Source organism: Curcuma longa, chromosome 3, assembly GCF_044706935.1.
Source record: "Curcuma longa cultivar G26 ecotype Majalengka, Jawa Barat chromosome 3, ITB_CL_G26_1.1, whole genome shotgun sequence".
Classification (NCBI taxonomy): domain Eukaryota; kingdom Viridiplantae; phylum Streptophyta; class Magnoliopsida; order Zingiberales; family Zingiberaceae; genus Curcuma; species Curcuma longa.
The window spans coordinates 8555648-8571573 of NC_133863.1; the positions used below are offsets into that span (position 1 = coordinate 8555648).

General features: G+C 36.6%; 4 protein-coding genes across 4 annotated transcripts; 2 read left to right on the top strand and 2 right to left on the bottom strand.

The window, feature by feature from the left end:
- Positions 1-396: 396 nt before the first annotated feature.
- LOC141825302 (ATP synthase small subunit 6-A, mitochondrial-like) lies at positions 397-2520 on the top strand. Its single transcript, XM_074712690.1, has 3 exons — positions 397-579; positions 682-727; positions 2256-2520. The coding sequence occupies exons 1-3, from the start codon at positions 459-461 to the stop codon at positions 2257-2259; spliced, it is 171 nt and encodes a 56-aa protein (XP_074568791.1). The 5' UTR covers positions 397-458; the 3' UTR covers positions 2260-2520.
- Positions 2521-3384: 864 nt separating this feature from the next.
- On the top strand, positions 3385-4842 carry LOC141825242 (uncharacterized). Its single transcript, XM_074712626.1, has 2 exons — positions 3385-3594; positions 3859-4842. The coding sequence occupies exons 1-2, from the start codon at positions 3538-3540 to the stop codon at positions 4615-4617; spliced, it is 816 nt and encodes a 271-aa protein (XP_074568727.1). The 5' UTR covers positions 3385-3537; the 3' UTR covers positions 4618-4842.
- A 609-nt stretch (positions 4843-5451) lies between these two features.
- LOC141825613 (outer envelope pore protein 16, chloroplastic-like) lies at positions 5452-9224 on the bottom strand. The gene is made up of 6 exons (XM_074712996.1): positions 8974-9224; positions 8837-8888; positions 7307-7338; positions 6556-6589; positions 6350-6417; positions 5452-5881 (listed from the first exon to the last, which is right to left on the bottom strand). Exons 1-6 carry the CDS (start codon positions 9085-9087, stop codon positions 5738-5740), a joined length of 444 nt encoding a protein of 147 aa, XP_074569097.1. The 5' UTR covers positions 9088-9224; the 3' UTR covers positions 5452-5737.
- Positions 9225-9779: 555 nt separating this feature from the next.
- LOC141824905 (uncharacterized) lies at positions 9780-14884 on the bottom strand. The gene is made up of 3 exons (XM_074712248.1): positions 14330-14884; positions 10778-11003; positions 9780-10685 (listed from the first exon to the last, which is right to left on the bottom strand). Exons 1-3 carry the CDS (start codon positions 14675-14677, stop codon positions 10204-10206), a joined length of 1056 nt encoding a protein of 351 aa, XP_074568349.1. The 5' UTR covers positions 14678-14884; the 3' UTR covers positions 9780-10203.
- Positions 14885-15926: the final 1042 nt, after the last annotated feature.

Here is a 15926-nt window from a genome sequence, read left to right on the forward strand (position 1 = left end):
GACGGATGTCTCTTCAGCCATTATAAACATATGGTTATTATGTCGGATCCTGTTTGGACACGTTATTGAATCCTAAATAATGGATCCAAAATCCAAAGAACATGTGGATCCAAATTGATCGCTGAAATTATATATTGAGATTGTTTCGATTATAAAGTAAAATAAATTGCCACATAATTTTGGTAAATAATTAAGATAAAAAGATGACATTTGGTAAATTCGAAAAACCAGAGCCGCTTTACGGTTAAGTTCCCGTTTAATACGTTACTGTATAATTGGGCCGGGCTCCGATCCAATAAATTATTGGACTTGTAAGGAAATTAAAGTCCATTACGGCCCATTAGTGACTACAGATCGAGCGGAATCCCCTATTTATTGGAATCGAGGTAGCGAAGTCGCGAGGTCTGGCTTTGGAGAGTGGAGAGCGAAACCCTAGAGAAGATAAGAGAAGTGAAGAGATGAGGAAGTTTGATCCGTGGCCGGTGTTCTTCAGGAGGGAGTTCAACCGCAACTGGCCCTTCCTCGTTGGATTTGTCGTCACCGGAACCATCATCGTCAAATTCACCGCTGGCCTCACTGGTTCGTCCTCCCCTTCCTTCACGATTTCTTAGACTTATTGTTTTTCTTTGATCGTTAAATAGCTCCGTGAGTTCTGAAAAAAATTCGGTGCCTGATTCTCAGAGGAGGACGCCAAAAACTCTCCATTCGTGCAGGAGCACAACCGGAAGTGAGTAGATCTTCTTCATCCCTGACTTATAAATAATCGCTGATTCGTGCTGTGATCTCATGATTATCTCTGTTCTCTCCATTAGTTTAGGTTTTAATTTGTTCATTTTTCTTCTAAACAATTGGTTCTAATTGTTTAGTAGTCGTATGCGTGACTTATATCCCGATCTTTGCCTTTGCATGAACGATCGTTTATTGTATGCAACATTTTAATTCTGAAATTAAATGTTAACCTTACTATTATTGATCAATAACTTGTATTGTTGGAAGGATCAAGTAGAGATTCATTTACCTTGAAGCTGTACACATGTTTAGCACTTGTTTGTCCTCAACAGTTACCTTGAACTCCAACAAAAGTTAAACCTGCAAAATACAAGTCATCCTTAACATTAAGTTATGATTCTAGATCATTTATCTGTATCACAAATTTAGACTAGTAAGGAAGGTTGGTCAATTTATCATGTCTTCCAAGCAAAAACACAAGATTCTACTGAAAGAGAATTGTGTTATTCCAACAAAGAGAAGTAATGACTAATTTAAATCTTAGGAGGCATCAAACAACCCAACGAAGCTTTCCACATTGGAATTCGGATGCCTACAAATTGGAGAGAGCTGCTGAAATTTCCAACTGCTGTTGCCCTAAATGAATAAAGTCCACCTAAACTAGGAATTAGAGGATTAAAAGTTGGTAGGGACAAACACAAATATATACCTTACATCTAAATAATTCCTTAGAAAGATAGGCAATAGGTAAAACTCACCTATAACTGTGAAGAAAGTCTCATAATGGCAGTGTTTGCTCCTCTGCAATAGCCTCTACAAGAAGGACCAGGAGAAAGTGGTCTTTGGGAGAAGGGGATGTTGCCCTGGATGGAGATGGAGGAGGGATCGACGGAGAAAGGGGCTCATTTACTTTTGGGTAGTGAAGATTGGGGCACTTAACTGAACCTCCTCCAATGAACTGAATCGATTTATTTTGGTTCAATTTTTTTGACTTAAGTTCAATCAATCAATTGGAGTTGAATTGGACCTAATTGAGTCCGATTAAATCTCTATCAACACTCCACTTATAGAGACGAATTTTATTAGTTTCCAATTATATCACTGTATTTACCGTCAAATATTGACTCCTTCCACTCTTTGGTCTTCATGTTTTTTTTTTTTTTGATTAGTTTCGTTTATTAGGGAAATTTGTTTCCTTGATTTGTATGCTTGTACGAAAGTTTGCTTAATTTCAAAGGTACACATTCATTTTCATGTTTGGTAGCTTTATAATTGTCATCGTCAACCTCTAAAGCAGGTGTCATCTAGACTAGTCTACATCAATGAAAGTTTGCTTAATTTTTTTTTAAAATTTTTATGGTGTAAAGACCGCTAATGGACTGATGCCTTAAACCTTAGCGCTGTCACTAAATTTCAGTGCATTTCTAAATACGTTTTAGTTAGTGATGCTCGAACATTATGCAATATGAAGACGATAAACTTCGAGTGGGCTGCTAAGAATTTGCTATCCATTTTGTGTTTTTCAGGTGAAAACTACCCCATCCGGTACATGGGGCTTGGTTGCTGCTTCCAGCGATGCGATCAGTTGGTGGTCTTCATGTCTTTGATGTTAATCAGTCTCTTGATGTTTGTTTAGTTCCTTTTTATTTAATGAGTACAACTTTCCAACGTCAGATGAACATTCTCTGAACTAAAAATAAGGCTCGTCTGCTGCTGAACCAGTTGTATCTGCTTTATGCACGAGAATATATTTCTTCCCTTGCCCATTTCTATATTTTTTTTATAATTCAACTATTTAGTTTTTACTTAATGAGTTTTGATGGGCGGTCTAACGTCTTATTTAATCATATTGCATGGTGATATTGGAGCACTCTCTCGCTTCTCTTTGGAAATTACTCGATCCCTTGGCTGGATTTCATCATCGTCTCCATCAGGCTGTATATTTTAACTCTTTAGGGTTGGCTTCAAGAATGTTTTGCAGCAAGGATCGAGGAAAGCCGAAAACCCCATCATGAACTATCAGTGATCATTTACAGCAGCTTAATTAACGAGAGAGACGACTTCTTTTTGCAGGTTTTGTTAAAGAACATAAATCCGCCCACAAAAAAAAGTATATATATATTTTATGTCTATTTAGTTTTTATTAAATGAAAACCAAGATTTTGTTATTCTAAAAAAATATACAATGTATTTGTTTATGACAGTATATCATTTCGCGTTTTAATTTGATATATATAGCTTGCAAACTATGTCTTGATTCCTATACGAGTGTTAAAAGAATAGAAATAATCTCATATCTCCAATTTTTTTTTTAAAAAAATATACTTAAATATTAATAAATATTAAAATGGTTTAATTATAATCAACCATGCACATTTTTTTATTTATTAAAATGGACCTAGTGCATATACACATCACCTCACCTTTCCCCTGCAAGGCTACCCCACTCCCCCACTAACCATAGCCTTGGCCCACAAGCTTAATGACTAAGTCTTCCTTTTTCTCTCCTCTTCTTCCTCATCACATAATTCAATAACTTTTCTTTTAAATAATAACTTTAAAATAATAATATTATAAAAAAAAAAGAAATCCCCATGCATATCGCCATTGACGACGTTTCTTTCTCCTTCCACTTTCTATAATTATTCCTTCTCATCCATGTACCACGTACATGCTCTCTCTTCTCCCCTCTCCAAACCCTAGCTAATGGCATCTGATTCTCCACTATGCATGCATCTAGTCAAGCGATCTCTTTCCAAAAGAGAAGCCATTAAGCTCTGAATCAAAAGCACAAAGCTCAAAAGCACCATGAGTTTTCCATCTCTTCCTCTTTTTCTGCACCCATCAACAAATTGGACGAACAAGGTGAGATCTCTTTAATTTCCTTCTCTTTTTCTTTTTCTTTTTCTTTTCCTTTCTTTTCTCTTCCTTTCTTCTTCTTCCTCCTTAGCTTGTAGTTCACAACCGGAATGAAATTAGAGATCAGTATTAATTCTTTCTTTTCCAAAGAATAAGTAGCTAGATCACCTTTCTCATAGAACATATACGGTCGATCACTAACCCTAATATCTCTTTCTACTTTTTCTTGAGTTAATATAACTCACCTTTCATCTGTCTTCTTCGACATAGCAACGAGCTCATCCTCAGCTCAGCAACAGCTTCGTCGACGTTGTTGATGGCCAATATGAAGCTGGAGCTCCAGTCAGGCCTTCTGAGTCGTCGGCGGCGGCAAAGATGGCTGCCAAGCCGTCGCCTGAGCGTGCGGTGATCGAGTGCCCCCGGTGCAACTCCACCAACACCAAGTTCTGCTACTACAACAACTACTCCCGTTCGCAGCCTCGCCACTTCTGTAAGACATGCCGCCGCTACTGGACGCACGGCGGCGCCCTGCGGAACGTCCCAGTCGGCGGAGGCACCCGTCGGAGCAACAAACAGGCAGCCAAGCACTCCAAACCCCAAACTGCGACTGCCAACTACACAAGCTCCTCGTCTCTCAGCGTTGCATCTATGAGGCCACCGCCACTACTAATTAACAACAACAACAACGATAACAACGATAACCATAATCTCAGTGTGATACATAATTTTGTGGTAGGGCAGCAGCTCCCTACGGTAGGGATGGCGGCGCCTCAACCATGCCCAAACCCTTACACATCATTTGGAGAAGAGAATGTTGGAGCTGCAGTGATGAAGATGGAAGAGATTGGATATGATCCTAGGGTTCAGTTTTCATATGATCCATCGAATAATAACTATAACGGTATGTTTACTTGTGGAGACAGTGGAAGCATGAGCAGTTGCATTGCATGGCCATCAGGTGCTACTGGTTTCAGCTATGGATCATCGTCACCTCATCACATTACTTTCATCGACTCAGATCTGCCCTAAATATCTTGCTATTGAGAAACCAGGTAAGTGTTCCTATATATATATATATATATATATATATTGAAACTTATGAATTAGGCTTAATTAAGGAAGGGAGGTTTCACTGTTATGTATTAATAATTTGGAATTAGTATATATATGTGACTGGCTAGGTATTTATAATTTATGGCCTTCTTCTCATGTATCCGCAATTATCATCTTATTAATAATGCTAATTAAGGTTAATGTTTGCTTAATTGCATGCTTGACATGGTAATAATGTTTGTTAATTAATTATGCAAAAACTCATGCATCTTTTGTAGATGCTTGTTTACTAGCAAATTAATATATATTTCATGCACTCTTCCGGTAGTTTGTGTTAAATGACTATCATGATCAGCATTTTCTTGATGCCATTTATTTCTACTTATTACGATAATATCAAAGTATACATAAATACTTTTGAAACATAAATCTTTTCGAATATTTCATAATGAAAACTTTTATGTCACTAAAAATATATTTTAAAAACACACACACACACACATATCATTGCTTTATGTGTCAATTTTTGATTCAATTTAATTAGTTAAGAGCGATTATATTTTAAGAATAAAAAAGAAATAAGAGAATAGTGTTGCATATATAAGTTATTATCAAGTATACAAGTGATGTGGAATGGATTGACTTATTACCAAATTAACTAATTGTAATTAATTTTGTGGTGTATAATTAAAATTTTTTAAATGGTTAAATAATTCTAGATCATGTTAAATTATTTTAAGAATATATAATAAATGTTAATATTATTTTGTATGTTTACATAGACATGGATGATATAACTCATATAATTAATTAATATGACAAAACTCAAATAGTCACCCTTAGTATATATATTAATTATGCATGGACATGGTTGTGACGTGGACCGATACATCCACAATTGGCCTATTAGGAAGAGGTTGAGCTGATGACATGGCATACTCACATAAGAGAAAACAATATTTAGCTAGTCTCTGTAAAGGCCATTTGGTTGTATGAACTGACTTAACCTTTCCCTAACCTTTCTGAGTTTGAATGCAACAAGAAGCTGAAAACATTTCGACCTGTGAAGTGGCTACTCGAGAGGATTGGATCTTGATCAAGTGAGGTAGTTGATAAACTCGGCGGCGGTAGCTACTGCACCGGCTGTGATAGCATCTTTGAAAACCTTTTCTTTGTTGTTGTTGTTGCTAGTTGCAGAAATGAGCAATCCAGTTACGGCTCCGCCCAGCATTGCATTCTTCTGCAAAATATTGAAACGTAACTAACTAAACAATGATGACTCTTCAAGTTCAAAAGCAAGCATCGATCGGCTTCCTTTTGCTAATGTAAGATATCATGGCAAATTAAAAGACTTCTAACAATCTTGAAGGCTTGGATTGCTGTGCTTTGCTAATTAATATATATATAGGCAATAGAAGCAGTTTAGATTTTGGTTCACTAAGTTGAATGCTCAATTAATAGATTAGCAAACAAAACATCATCCGGGAACCATAATAATAAAGGTGACAAATTTCAAAAGGATAACCCATTCTAACAAATGACTACCTGCTCAGATGGTTTGAGTTAGAGAAACAGATTGGTGTACAGCCACATGTAACTTGGACAACATAAGAGAATGCAAATAACTATTGTCAAAATCTATAGATATACAAAAGAATCGACTAAAGAAAGAGGCTGAAATCCAGCATCAAGGAGTCAGAAAGATTACCCAACCCTTTGTGCCTCGGACCCTTTCTATGCCATATTCAACTCCGATATATACTCCAGCAACAGTTCCTAAAACAAAGTGTTGCCCAAACATATAACAAAGTTAACCACCTTTCAAAAACTAGAGTTGTAGTAGAATTGACAGCTTAGAAAAACAGCACGGGTATGCAACGAATGTATATATATGATGGCATGCAATAAGATTACCCCAATATGATCCTTCTTTACAGATCCTCTTTAACTGCAATGGAATCACAAGGTCAGTAAAACTATGAAATAGTTTCTAGTACTCTGCTATTGGGTAATGGAACACCCATTTGCAGATCAGGAAAAAGAGGAGAGGAAAACGAGGCAAGTATATAGAGAGAACTTGCAAGTTGATATGTGAAAACCTATTTATCAAAGTACTCTTATAGGTCTCGTAAACAATGTATCATAACACGCATTAAACTTCAGTTGCTGCTAATTATGTCAGGGTTCTTTTTTCAAACCAAGGCGATCATTAGCAAAATAAACAAAGAAAACATGTATGAAATAATTAAATTCTAAATGCAGGACATGTTTTTCTAAACCAACTCAAAGATTTAATTGGAGAATTAGTGTTAATGACACACAAATATCAAAGAAAAAGAAAGCCAAATCTAATTGAGCAGGTTAACAATAACTATGACCTAGTAGGAAAAAGAAACCTACTGGAAATAACAGACCACCAAAATCCTATCTTTAATTACCATAATACATTAGCTTTACCCTGAAAAAAATGTACTCATGTATTCTCCAAAATCTTACATGAGAAAGAAAAAGAAAAGTGTCTCAGAAACTAATTTCAGCCAAACATTATTTCTAGCTATTTTGATGATAACTTCTGAGAGCATGCCATGAAAGAGAAAAGATTAGTTGGCAAATAAAGCATGCATCAAATGCTCATGAACTTTAGTAAATATCATTTAGTACTTACAGCATCCTCAAAGTTGCCTTTGCTAATGCTCCCTGCAAAAGTTGTAATTGCATGTCACATTTATTTAAATGATTAAATTGCATGCAGAAATGTAAAATATCTCCTAGTTACATTCAAGGGAGGGCATAAGGTCTAAATGGAGTATTAATAAATCACTGTAGGTTCTTTGTAAGAGAAAAACAAAATGTGTAGGTAGTAAAAGGGTACTAACTAATTAGTTGAGAAGCTAACTAATTACAAGAATATCCAAACGTTGAGAAGCTAACTAATTACAAGAATTAGTAAAAGGGTACTAACTAATTAGTAAACAAGAATATCCAAACGTTGAGAAGCTAACTAATTACAAAATGTGTGGTCACATGAATATCCAAACATTGAGAAGCTAACTAATTACAAGTTAATGACAATAGTACAAATCCACGAGTTAGTACCTAACTTTTCCATTACATAATGTTGCAATTTTCACAATGACTCTGCCAAAGACCCAACTTTAAATAAAGTATAGAAACAAAGCAAAGAATAACTCAAAAACTGAGAACACTATGTTGATTCAGCACCTTAAAAGAACGTCTATCTTTGTGGCAGATGCAGAACTTCTTCACTATCGCTCCAAATAATTATTGCACAGACAGTAGTCCACACAAAAAAGCAGAGCTATACCTTAAAAACAACTGCTTAGTTCCCTAATCTTTTTGTGTATCAGTGAGGAGTTCTAATGAAATACTTATGACATCTTGTAAGTCTTCTCCAACTTCCAAGTCATATAGGGCTGAAGCCCTTAAATTGAGTTGATTCACGAAGGCAAGGGTTGGAACGGCTCTAATTTGAGCTGGACTCAACATGTACTACCCCCCTCTCCTGTCAAATATTTAGCACTTTAACACCCATGGTTTCAGGTTCTCTAGAAAATTGCATCGTATAGCATGGCAACAAGAGGATTATCAAACTTCTGTCACTCAATCGAAGGTATAAACTATGATGTTCCAGTTCAAATAATGCAGGAAACAATCAAAGACAACACAAATGCTAAACACAATGGGTGGGTTCGTCAGCTCTATTATTTTGGCAAGATTAGTGAAATTTCTACACGATGTGGCTAGGAATCATGGGCATTGTACAAGATTAATTTTCTTAAGATTTACCACTAAATTCTCCAAGGCTGCCAATAATTGCCTCTACCTCTCACATACTAATCTATGCAATTTGCATGATGAGTGTCTAATAAACAACAAAGGGAATCTTATTCCAGACGAACAGGTAAACAACATTTTTCAATGGGATCACAATCAAGCATCATCGATACCAGAGTTCGTTAAGATAATCGGTATCTCACACTATTAACTATCCGCCCATTTCGGAATCAACACGACAGATCACAGTAAATAGAAGTAAAATATTGGAATTTTCCTTCTGGTATCAGATTGCTGCAGTGGATTACACGCTGCCACTCCATGCAAACTAAATCAATCACATCTGTTCAAAATGCAACAGCAATTCTCATACGACACGTCAATTATAACCCAAAACGACCTTTCTGCAAAAAGTGGAAGGTTTCCTCCACGGCAACCCTGGAGGCGGCAACCTAGACATAACAAGCGGATCAGAAATGGATCCCGAAGAACGAACCCCAAAATGGAGGGGAAGGAAAACACGTATCCGATACTCACCGCTCCGATCTTGAGGAAGCCGTCGACGGTGCGGCTGAGGAAGGGGTTCCCCATGTCGACGGCGACATCGACCCTGGGGCAGTTACTTGAGCTGGAGAACGCAGTCCTCGGCATTGTCTTTCGGATCTGATAGGCGATCGGCGACGGAACAGGAGGGAGGAGTGTTCACGAGGAAGGTGACACCGCAAAGCAAACGAAAGCAAGAAGAGAGCTTTTAACGCCTCAAGAAGGGAAAGAAATGGCGGAATGACTAAAATGCTCTCCGTCGTAAGATTAGTGCTTTGCGTGCTATTGCCGTTTTTGCCAAGTTCACAAATAATTTTAATAATCATTTTCAGATAAAAAGTTCTAAAAGAGAGAATTGTTTTTTTTATTTTAAATTTTGATTATTTTCGACTTTGTTATCGAATCCATGTAGCTTGAATTAATATTTAAGTCTCCGGAGCCATGATGCCGCGGTAGGACATCCAGATTGTCACCCAGGCACCCACAGTTCGATCCCCAGCTACGACGTATTTGTAGAAATTTTCCTCCAAATGAAGATCGCAATCAAAGGATGCTGGACATCTGAATTAGCCGTTGCGTGCGCTTCCTGATCGGTGGGAAACTTCCGTGGAGCCGGACCGATCACCCCAGGGATTGAATCAATACCACTAACTGGGATTATCATTTTTTGAATTAATATTTAAGTTCATGGCATTAAACAAAAATGATGAGGCTATTTAAGTATTGATGTCAATGATTAACAGCTTGATAGTCATTAAATGGATCATAATGGTTACTAATATAGCTTCATACTATTGCACTTAGACGAAACCTTAGATTGCTGCTTGTATAAATGTAAAAAATGTATTACAAAACAGGAGAGCAATAATGTGGAAGGAGTTTCTTCATGGTAAACAAGTTCATACTAACATATGGTAGAGATAAAAAGATCTACCACACTCATCAAACAAAAATTAGAATGCACGCAATGAATTCCTCAGAAGGAACAAGGACCTCGCAGCTTTTGCTGGCTTGTTGTTCCTCACAAACAGATGAAACAATTAGCCATTGTTGCTTGTAGCTAACCCCGTTTGCATCAAAACTCTGATAAAGCTGGCTCCAGTCAGTTTATCGTATTGCTATGTTATTAGCAAGAAAAAAATGTATTGAATGTTCTCTTTATCTATTTTTCACATCCGCCGACTGAAGACTCATTGTTGCAATATGCTGTGCTGTACACTTGACTCACGAACTGAGGAGGGAGAGCCTTCCTCTTTCTGACTTCACCATCCGTTTCTTTTCATTAGCAATAGGCTTCAGCAACCGTTCAGACTCGATTGCAAACTTGAGGGAGGTTTTCAGGCTCTCTAGATGCCCAACGCACTGTCTATGATCAGTACTACTGATAGATTGATCAATCACATCGATATTCAGTTTTCTCTCGTAATTGGAGCACCACTTTGCTTGCAAATAAGCCAACGATCTCCATGGAGGCAGCGGCATCGAGTGCTGTTTGAGAGAAAATTTTGCAGCATCTACCATGACTTGCAAGAATTGTGTAAGTCTGGGCAAGGTACCTACATAGACCAATGGCAGAGATCTCAGCAGAGCATCATAAGATGCTACTGCTCTTGCAATTTCAAAGTGACTGTGGAAGTCTATGTCGATGATCAAACGCTCAGAACCTTGAGTATCACTGAGAACTACATCGACATATTCATGTTCCCCTGTAGATTGATCAAAAACACAAAGATTAACTTAACAGCTTAAATAATCTCAGGGATGAGCATCCTAAATAATAAAATATAAGAAGATGCACCTCCTGGTACTTTGTCAATAGACTCAGTACCCTGCCATTTCGATGAGCATACAGCAGCATCATAGCCGGAGAGCTTCAAGAGCTTAGCCAATGATTTCCTTATACAACTGGCATTGCATTGTTCTTCCTTTATAAGATAAAGGTCAACTTCACTGACAGAGAAAAGAAGGGAATGGACTAGAGATTGTAAATCACTCTCTATTGGCGTCATACCTCGTTTGTGTAACTACATAGCAAATCCCATATATCAATATTTTTGTATACAAACAAAAAGATACATCCACGTCAGATTACTTGGGTTACTCAGAGGGAGACAGGATAATTTAAAGAGGAAGAGAGATATAAAATAAGAAACTATACTCCGTGTTAATACTCGAACAGTTAAAGATAAATCCACATTGTATCAAAAGAGAAAAAAGAAAAGATTCCATTAAGTCACAAAATAAATAAATAAAAGGCATTGAATGTTACAAAAAGTGTAACATATGAATTTTGGCTAGGGAAAATGAATAAGCAATTGAATCAGAAAACTATAGAACATGACAGAACCGATGCAAATGTCTCGTTCTTCAGGGGAAACAGTCTAACAAAAATGAATTTTTAGAAAATTTTCTACTTCAACTTATATAACTTAATTGCGATTCACACTAAAGATCAATTTGTTGCCAATCCATCTTAAACAAATCTGCATTTCATATCCAACTCATGTTGAAAGAATTGTCATGTCTCCACCTTCACAAAATATCTTTAGAAATAACATTTCAATTACAAAATAGAAATTCCAAAGAAATAAAACAATGGATTTGGGAAAATGATATTTTTATTCAAATCCTAAATGATGGCTCAAATTTAAAAAAAAAAAACTAACCAGGCAGTTGAAAGAGCAAAGGTTCAGATTAGTGTCTCCAGACGTTAATAAAACAAACTGATAATAGAAGCAGCTCTCATAATCCAAGCTCAGTCAAAGACTTCTGGATGGCTAACAAAGCATAGTCCGCTAATGAAGATAAACAACAACAACAAAAAAAAAAGACTAGGAAGAGAAACAAATAGCAGAATGCTATTCCAAGATTTAGAAGCATCTGATGTGATCATCCAGAGCAACTACGAAACAACCATACTGTAGGAAATACTTTATACACAAATGTTTTCTAAAATATTTAAGATCAGCATACATATAACTCATATCATAGCAGATATTTATTCAGTTGGGTCAATTGATGCCTTTGATTCAAGCAATGGGTAATCTATATCTACATCTATATATATACACAGGTTAAACTGATATAATAACTATACCTACTTTAGTAGCTATACCTGAATTTAAATGTACTAAAACTGCAACCATTTTATCACCTAGAAATTTTTAACAGCAAGATGGATCTACACTGAGAATTGCATTTGGAAGGGCACTCATCGCAATCCCCTTGACCCCTTTCAGATTCTCATTGTTGTCATCCCAAAGAAGAAGAAGAAGAAGAAGCAAAGCGCAAAGAGGCAAAAGTGTAAGTTGATATGCTGAAGCAATATTGCCTCTCCCTACCCACAGGATTCTGCTGGTGGGGCCTCAACAACACATAATGTACTACATACTTACAAAGCCTAATATTATGAGCTCTTGGTCCCTTTTTTTTTACATTTAATCTGACTGTACTCTGAAGAGACAAAGCAGAAGTTAATTGCTTTGTTAACTGAAAAGAGATTAGGTTTGTAGAGGCATTTCTAGATAAGTTTAGCTACATCTGTGAAGTGAATATCTAAGAATTTTTCATCCTGCAACAATGGGAGTGTTGCTTGTCTCAGTGAAGGCCCTACACATGCACATGTGGGCATATTTATGGTGATACAACCACGTTGACTCAGAGAAGCAGCAATTCACCTGCAATCAATGGTCGATGTGGCAACCACAAGGGCTAGAGGAGTTGAAATGAAAAAAGCAACAATTTGGAACATTTAACATTATTTACACATTTTTTAGTCAATCTTTTTAAGTGCTTTTCTTATCATTCATGAATTTTTTTTCACTACTTAAGAAAAGGTTTTTGTAAACTAGATATGTTCTAGGCATCAAAACCATGCTGCATCGCATCAACGCGGGTACAAGAGAGGTAACCACCAAACCTGAATAACAAAGGATAAAAAATTGCATTTTTTTGTTGTATAAATATAATTTGCTATAGCAATGTACCATGTAGTGATCTAATAAAAAACTTAATTGGTCTACAAAGTAAATTACAATCTCGGATTTAGAAAATACATGGTATGCACATGAAAAAGGGGATGATTTGATCTACACAAAAAAGAAATTAGGAATTAGCATTATATAAAACAATTATTAATTAATCCACTACAAAATTAAGCTTGATATGTCTCTAAAGAAGAATGCAAATTTTCAGATGGAAATAAACCTAAATTTGTAAATAGCATATTAACTGAAACGAAAATTCAATTTGATAAACTTAGAATATAAGATATTTATTAGATATAAATAAATGACAACTAGTGTGATTTGATAGTGTTTTCAAAATCAAAATTAGCAAGCAAATTCAACTATAATTAACAAGGATCTAAAGCAAATTTGGTCTGATTTGATCAATACAACATTTGTTTTTTAGTAATATTTTATTCTGAATTAATTAAAAATAGGCACAACCATCAATTCTCCATTTGATCCTTTTTTTTACGCCCCATTTTTTTGAATGTTTATGTCATATAATTAGCACTCAGACCATTGAATCAAGTATGGAAGTTTTAAGAATATCTAAGAACTTTTCTTCGTGATCTCAATATTTCTTTATGATCTAAACCGAATTTGTCAGTTTTCATTTTTATGTGTAAAACGCTTCTTTACTTGTTTTCTACTATTGGATATTAGCAATCGACATCAAATTTCTTTATCATTTTTTGGCTAAATTATTCTTTTCATGGTTCTAAAAATCCTTGCTCGGGTTGCATAGTCGACAGCGTAGAAGGATTTTGAAGGAGATTGCAAAGTGACCTTATATGATTACATATGACATATGCGGTCTTCATATGCAATTAAGAAACTGTATTTGGTTCAATCAAAGTGAACCAATTGATGTGAACCCCTAAGCTTACCTTATTTGGTAGCTTGTACCTTGTAAGGGTTAACTCATGCACTTATTTTTCAAGTGATAAATATTCTAGATATGAAGAAAACTATTTTTAATATTTTAATCCTGGCCGAATATGCCAAATGATATAATTTCCAGCGCATTTGGGATGTGCTAATAAAGTAATGAATCTAGATTGGCAACTAAGAAGTTACTATTGTGAAGTCCAAATGATATGCAGGACTCAATTCGTTCAAAAGGATTGATGCATAAATAGGCATTCAATTGCATCTGCGACTAAACTTTCTATGATTAAAAGCTGATTTAGCCCGAAGATTAGAGTAGTCTTATGCTAGTCATAGACATAAATCATTCTAAATATTTGAAAGAACTATAATAGCAGGTAAAATATAATCAACAGCAGACAAATAACAAAAGCTAAGATGAATTAGAAGCCATAAGGATTTCAAAAACTAACCAGAACTTTTTCAGCAAGGTGAGCAAGATCAGAGAAGCCAGAATCACTGTCGCTACTATACCGTGAATCGGCGCTTCCGCTTCCGCTCTCCCAGAATTCACCCACCATCAAAGCCAAATCGAGCTCGTTCTCGTGGCTGTACCCACCGATCTGAAATATGAGATCCCTGGAGGAAGTGCGCATCCGGAAGTCACCCTCTCCGCCGGCATTCCGAGTCCCTGGGGACGCAGCAGGGAACCGCGGATCCAACAACCAAGACGCCACCTTGGCCGGCCGACGCCGACGCGCTACCTCCGGGTGTGATCCTGCCTCCCCTAGACGAACACCAAATTCCCGAGACAACAACATCGTCAATTCCGCCTTAACCCTCCCACAAACCCTAGCTTCCTCGATCCAATTTCTGAAATCGACCGATAAAAATCCCAGATCAAAATCAGAATGATGAGATCGGATCTTTACTTCACCTCCTTCAAGATAAAACTAGCGACGAAGACGATTCCGCCGAGACCTTGTGCGATCCAAATGGAAATGGGTTTGGCGAAGCCAAGAAGAACACGGAACAAAACGGAGGCAAAGGTGGGTTGAAGCAACGTTCTTTTATAGACTCCGAAGGGAATCTGAAAAGACTAAAACGCCCCTTATCCATCTTTAATTAGATATTGTTACCACCGCAGATAGCGAGTGAACGCCCGTACCTCGTAGCACACCGTGCACGAGCTAAATCAAATCGAGACCGGTTGTTCTCCATCCAACCGTCAAAATCATTTATAGGGATCTCGGTCTCCGCGTCGTGACAGCAGAGACCCAAAGCTGACCAATTGCAGCAGGCGGTGGCGTCGGACCCACCAATGTTGACGATGATATTTGCAGTCTAAAAATAAAGAAATGTCAATTTTAAAGTTTTTTTTTAAAAATAAATAATTTTATTAAAGCAAATTTGCCCAAGAAAATGAGGAATTAGTTGGTTTAAGTAAAATTAACTATCGAAATAATTTGTTAATTAATACGAGGGTGTTTCGGTAAAAATGAATTATGCTGATGCAGGCATTTCTTGCCGACCAAGTCAGGAGCGGTCCAAATCAGTGAACCGGCGCCCTCTCGTGAGTAAATATTGCGTGGTCCGCACGGAATGCGACCGGGTGGAGTCAGAGGGATCGAGCTGGATGGGAAGCAGCGTGGAAGCCGCGGCTCGGATTGAATTTGGACCGTTCTCGCTGACTTTCAAGCGGAGTGACCGTTGTGGATAAAACTGCGAGAGCATATCATTTGACCGGAGAACATGGCGCATCTCATATTCTGCAGCAAATTAATGTCAAAAAGTTAAAATAAAATATTTATCTACGAAGTTTTTAGCACATGTTATAAATTTACGTTATATTTAGCACGTTTCAAATTCAGTTTGATACGAGTAAAAATCGAAAAGGATATCTCATATTATATAAATAATAAAAGGATATCTATTTTTTTTTAATAATTTTTATCCCATCAGATATTTTATGTCCAAATTATTTTTTATTTTAACAATTCCTCAATAGTTACTCCAACGTAAGAATTTAATTATTTTATTTAATTAAAATTATTATATATAAATTATTAT

What these genes read in the sequence shown, in the direction of transcription:
- LOC141825613 (XM_074712996.1), bottom strand. Translation starts at nt 9,087, where the DNA reads ATGCCGAGGACTGCGTTCTCCAGCTCAAGTAACTGCCCCAGGGTCGAT. An exon ending in CTTCCACTTTTTGCAGAAAG is followed by an intron (nt 7,339 to 8,836) that starts GTCGTTTTGGGT and finishes CAACTTTTGCAG; the next exon opens with GGAGCATTAGCAAAGGCAAC. An exon ending in AAGGCAACTTTGAGGATGCT is followed by an intron (nt 6,590 to 7,306) that starts GTAAGTACTAAA and finishes ATTCCATTGCAG; the next exon opens with TTAAAGAGGATCTGTAAAGA.
- LOC141825302 (XM_074712690.1), top strand. Translation starts at nt 459, where the DNA reads ATGAGGAAGTTTGATCCGTGGCCGGTGTTCTTCAGGAGGGAGTTCAAC. An exon ending in ATTCACCGCTGGCCTCACTG is followed by an intron (nt 580 to 681) that starts GTTCGTCCTCCC and finishes CCTGATTCTCAG; the next exon opens with AGGAGGACGCCAAAAACTCT.
- LOC141825242 (XM_074712626.1), top strand. Translation starts at nt 3,538, where the DNA reads ATGAGTTTTCCATCTCTTCCTCTTTTTCTGCACCCATCAACAAATTGG. An exon ending in CAACAAATTGGACGAACAAG is followed by an intron (nt 3,595 to 3,858) that starts GTGAGATCTCTT and finishes TCTTCGACATAG; the next exon opens with CAACGAGCTCATCCTCAGCT.
- LOC141824905 (XM_074712248.1), bottom strand. Translation starts at nt 14,677, where the DNA reads ATGTTGTTGTCTCGGGAATTTGGTGTTCGTCTAGGGGAGGCAGGATCA. An exon ending in ACCTTGCTGAAAAAGTTCTG is followed by an intron (nt 11,004 to 14,329) that starts GTTAGTTTTTGA and finishes TTTGCTATGTAG; the next exon opens with TTACACAAACGAGGTATGAC. An exon ending in TATTGACAAAGTACCAGGAG is followed by an intron (nt 10,686 to 10,777) that starts GTGCATCTTCTT and finishes ATCAATCTACAG; the next exon opens with GGGAACATGAATATGTCGAT.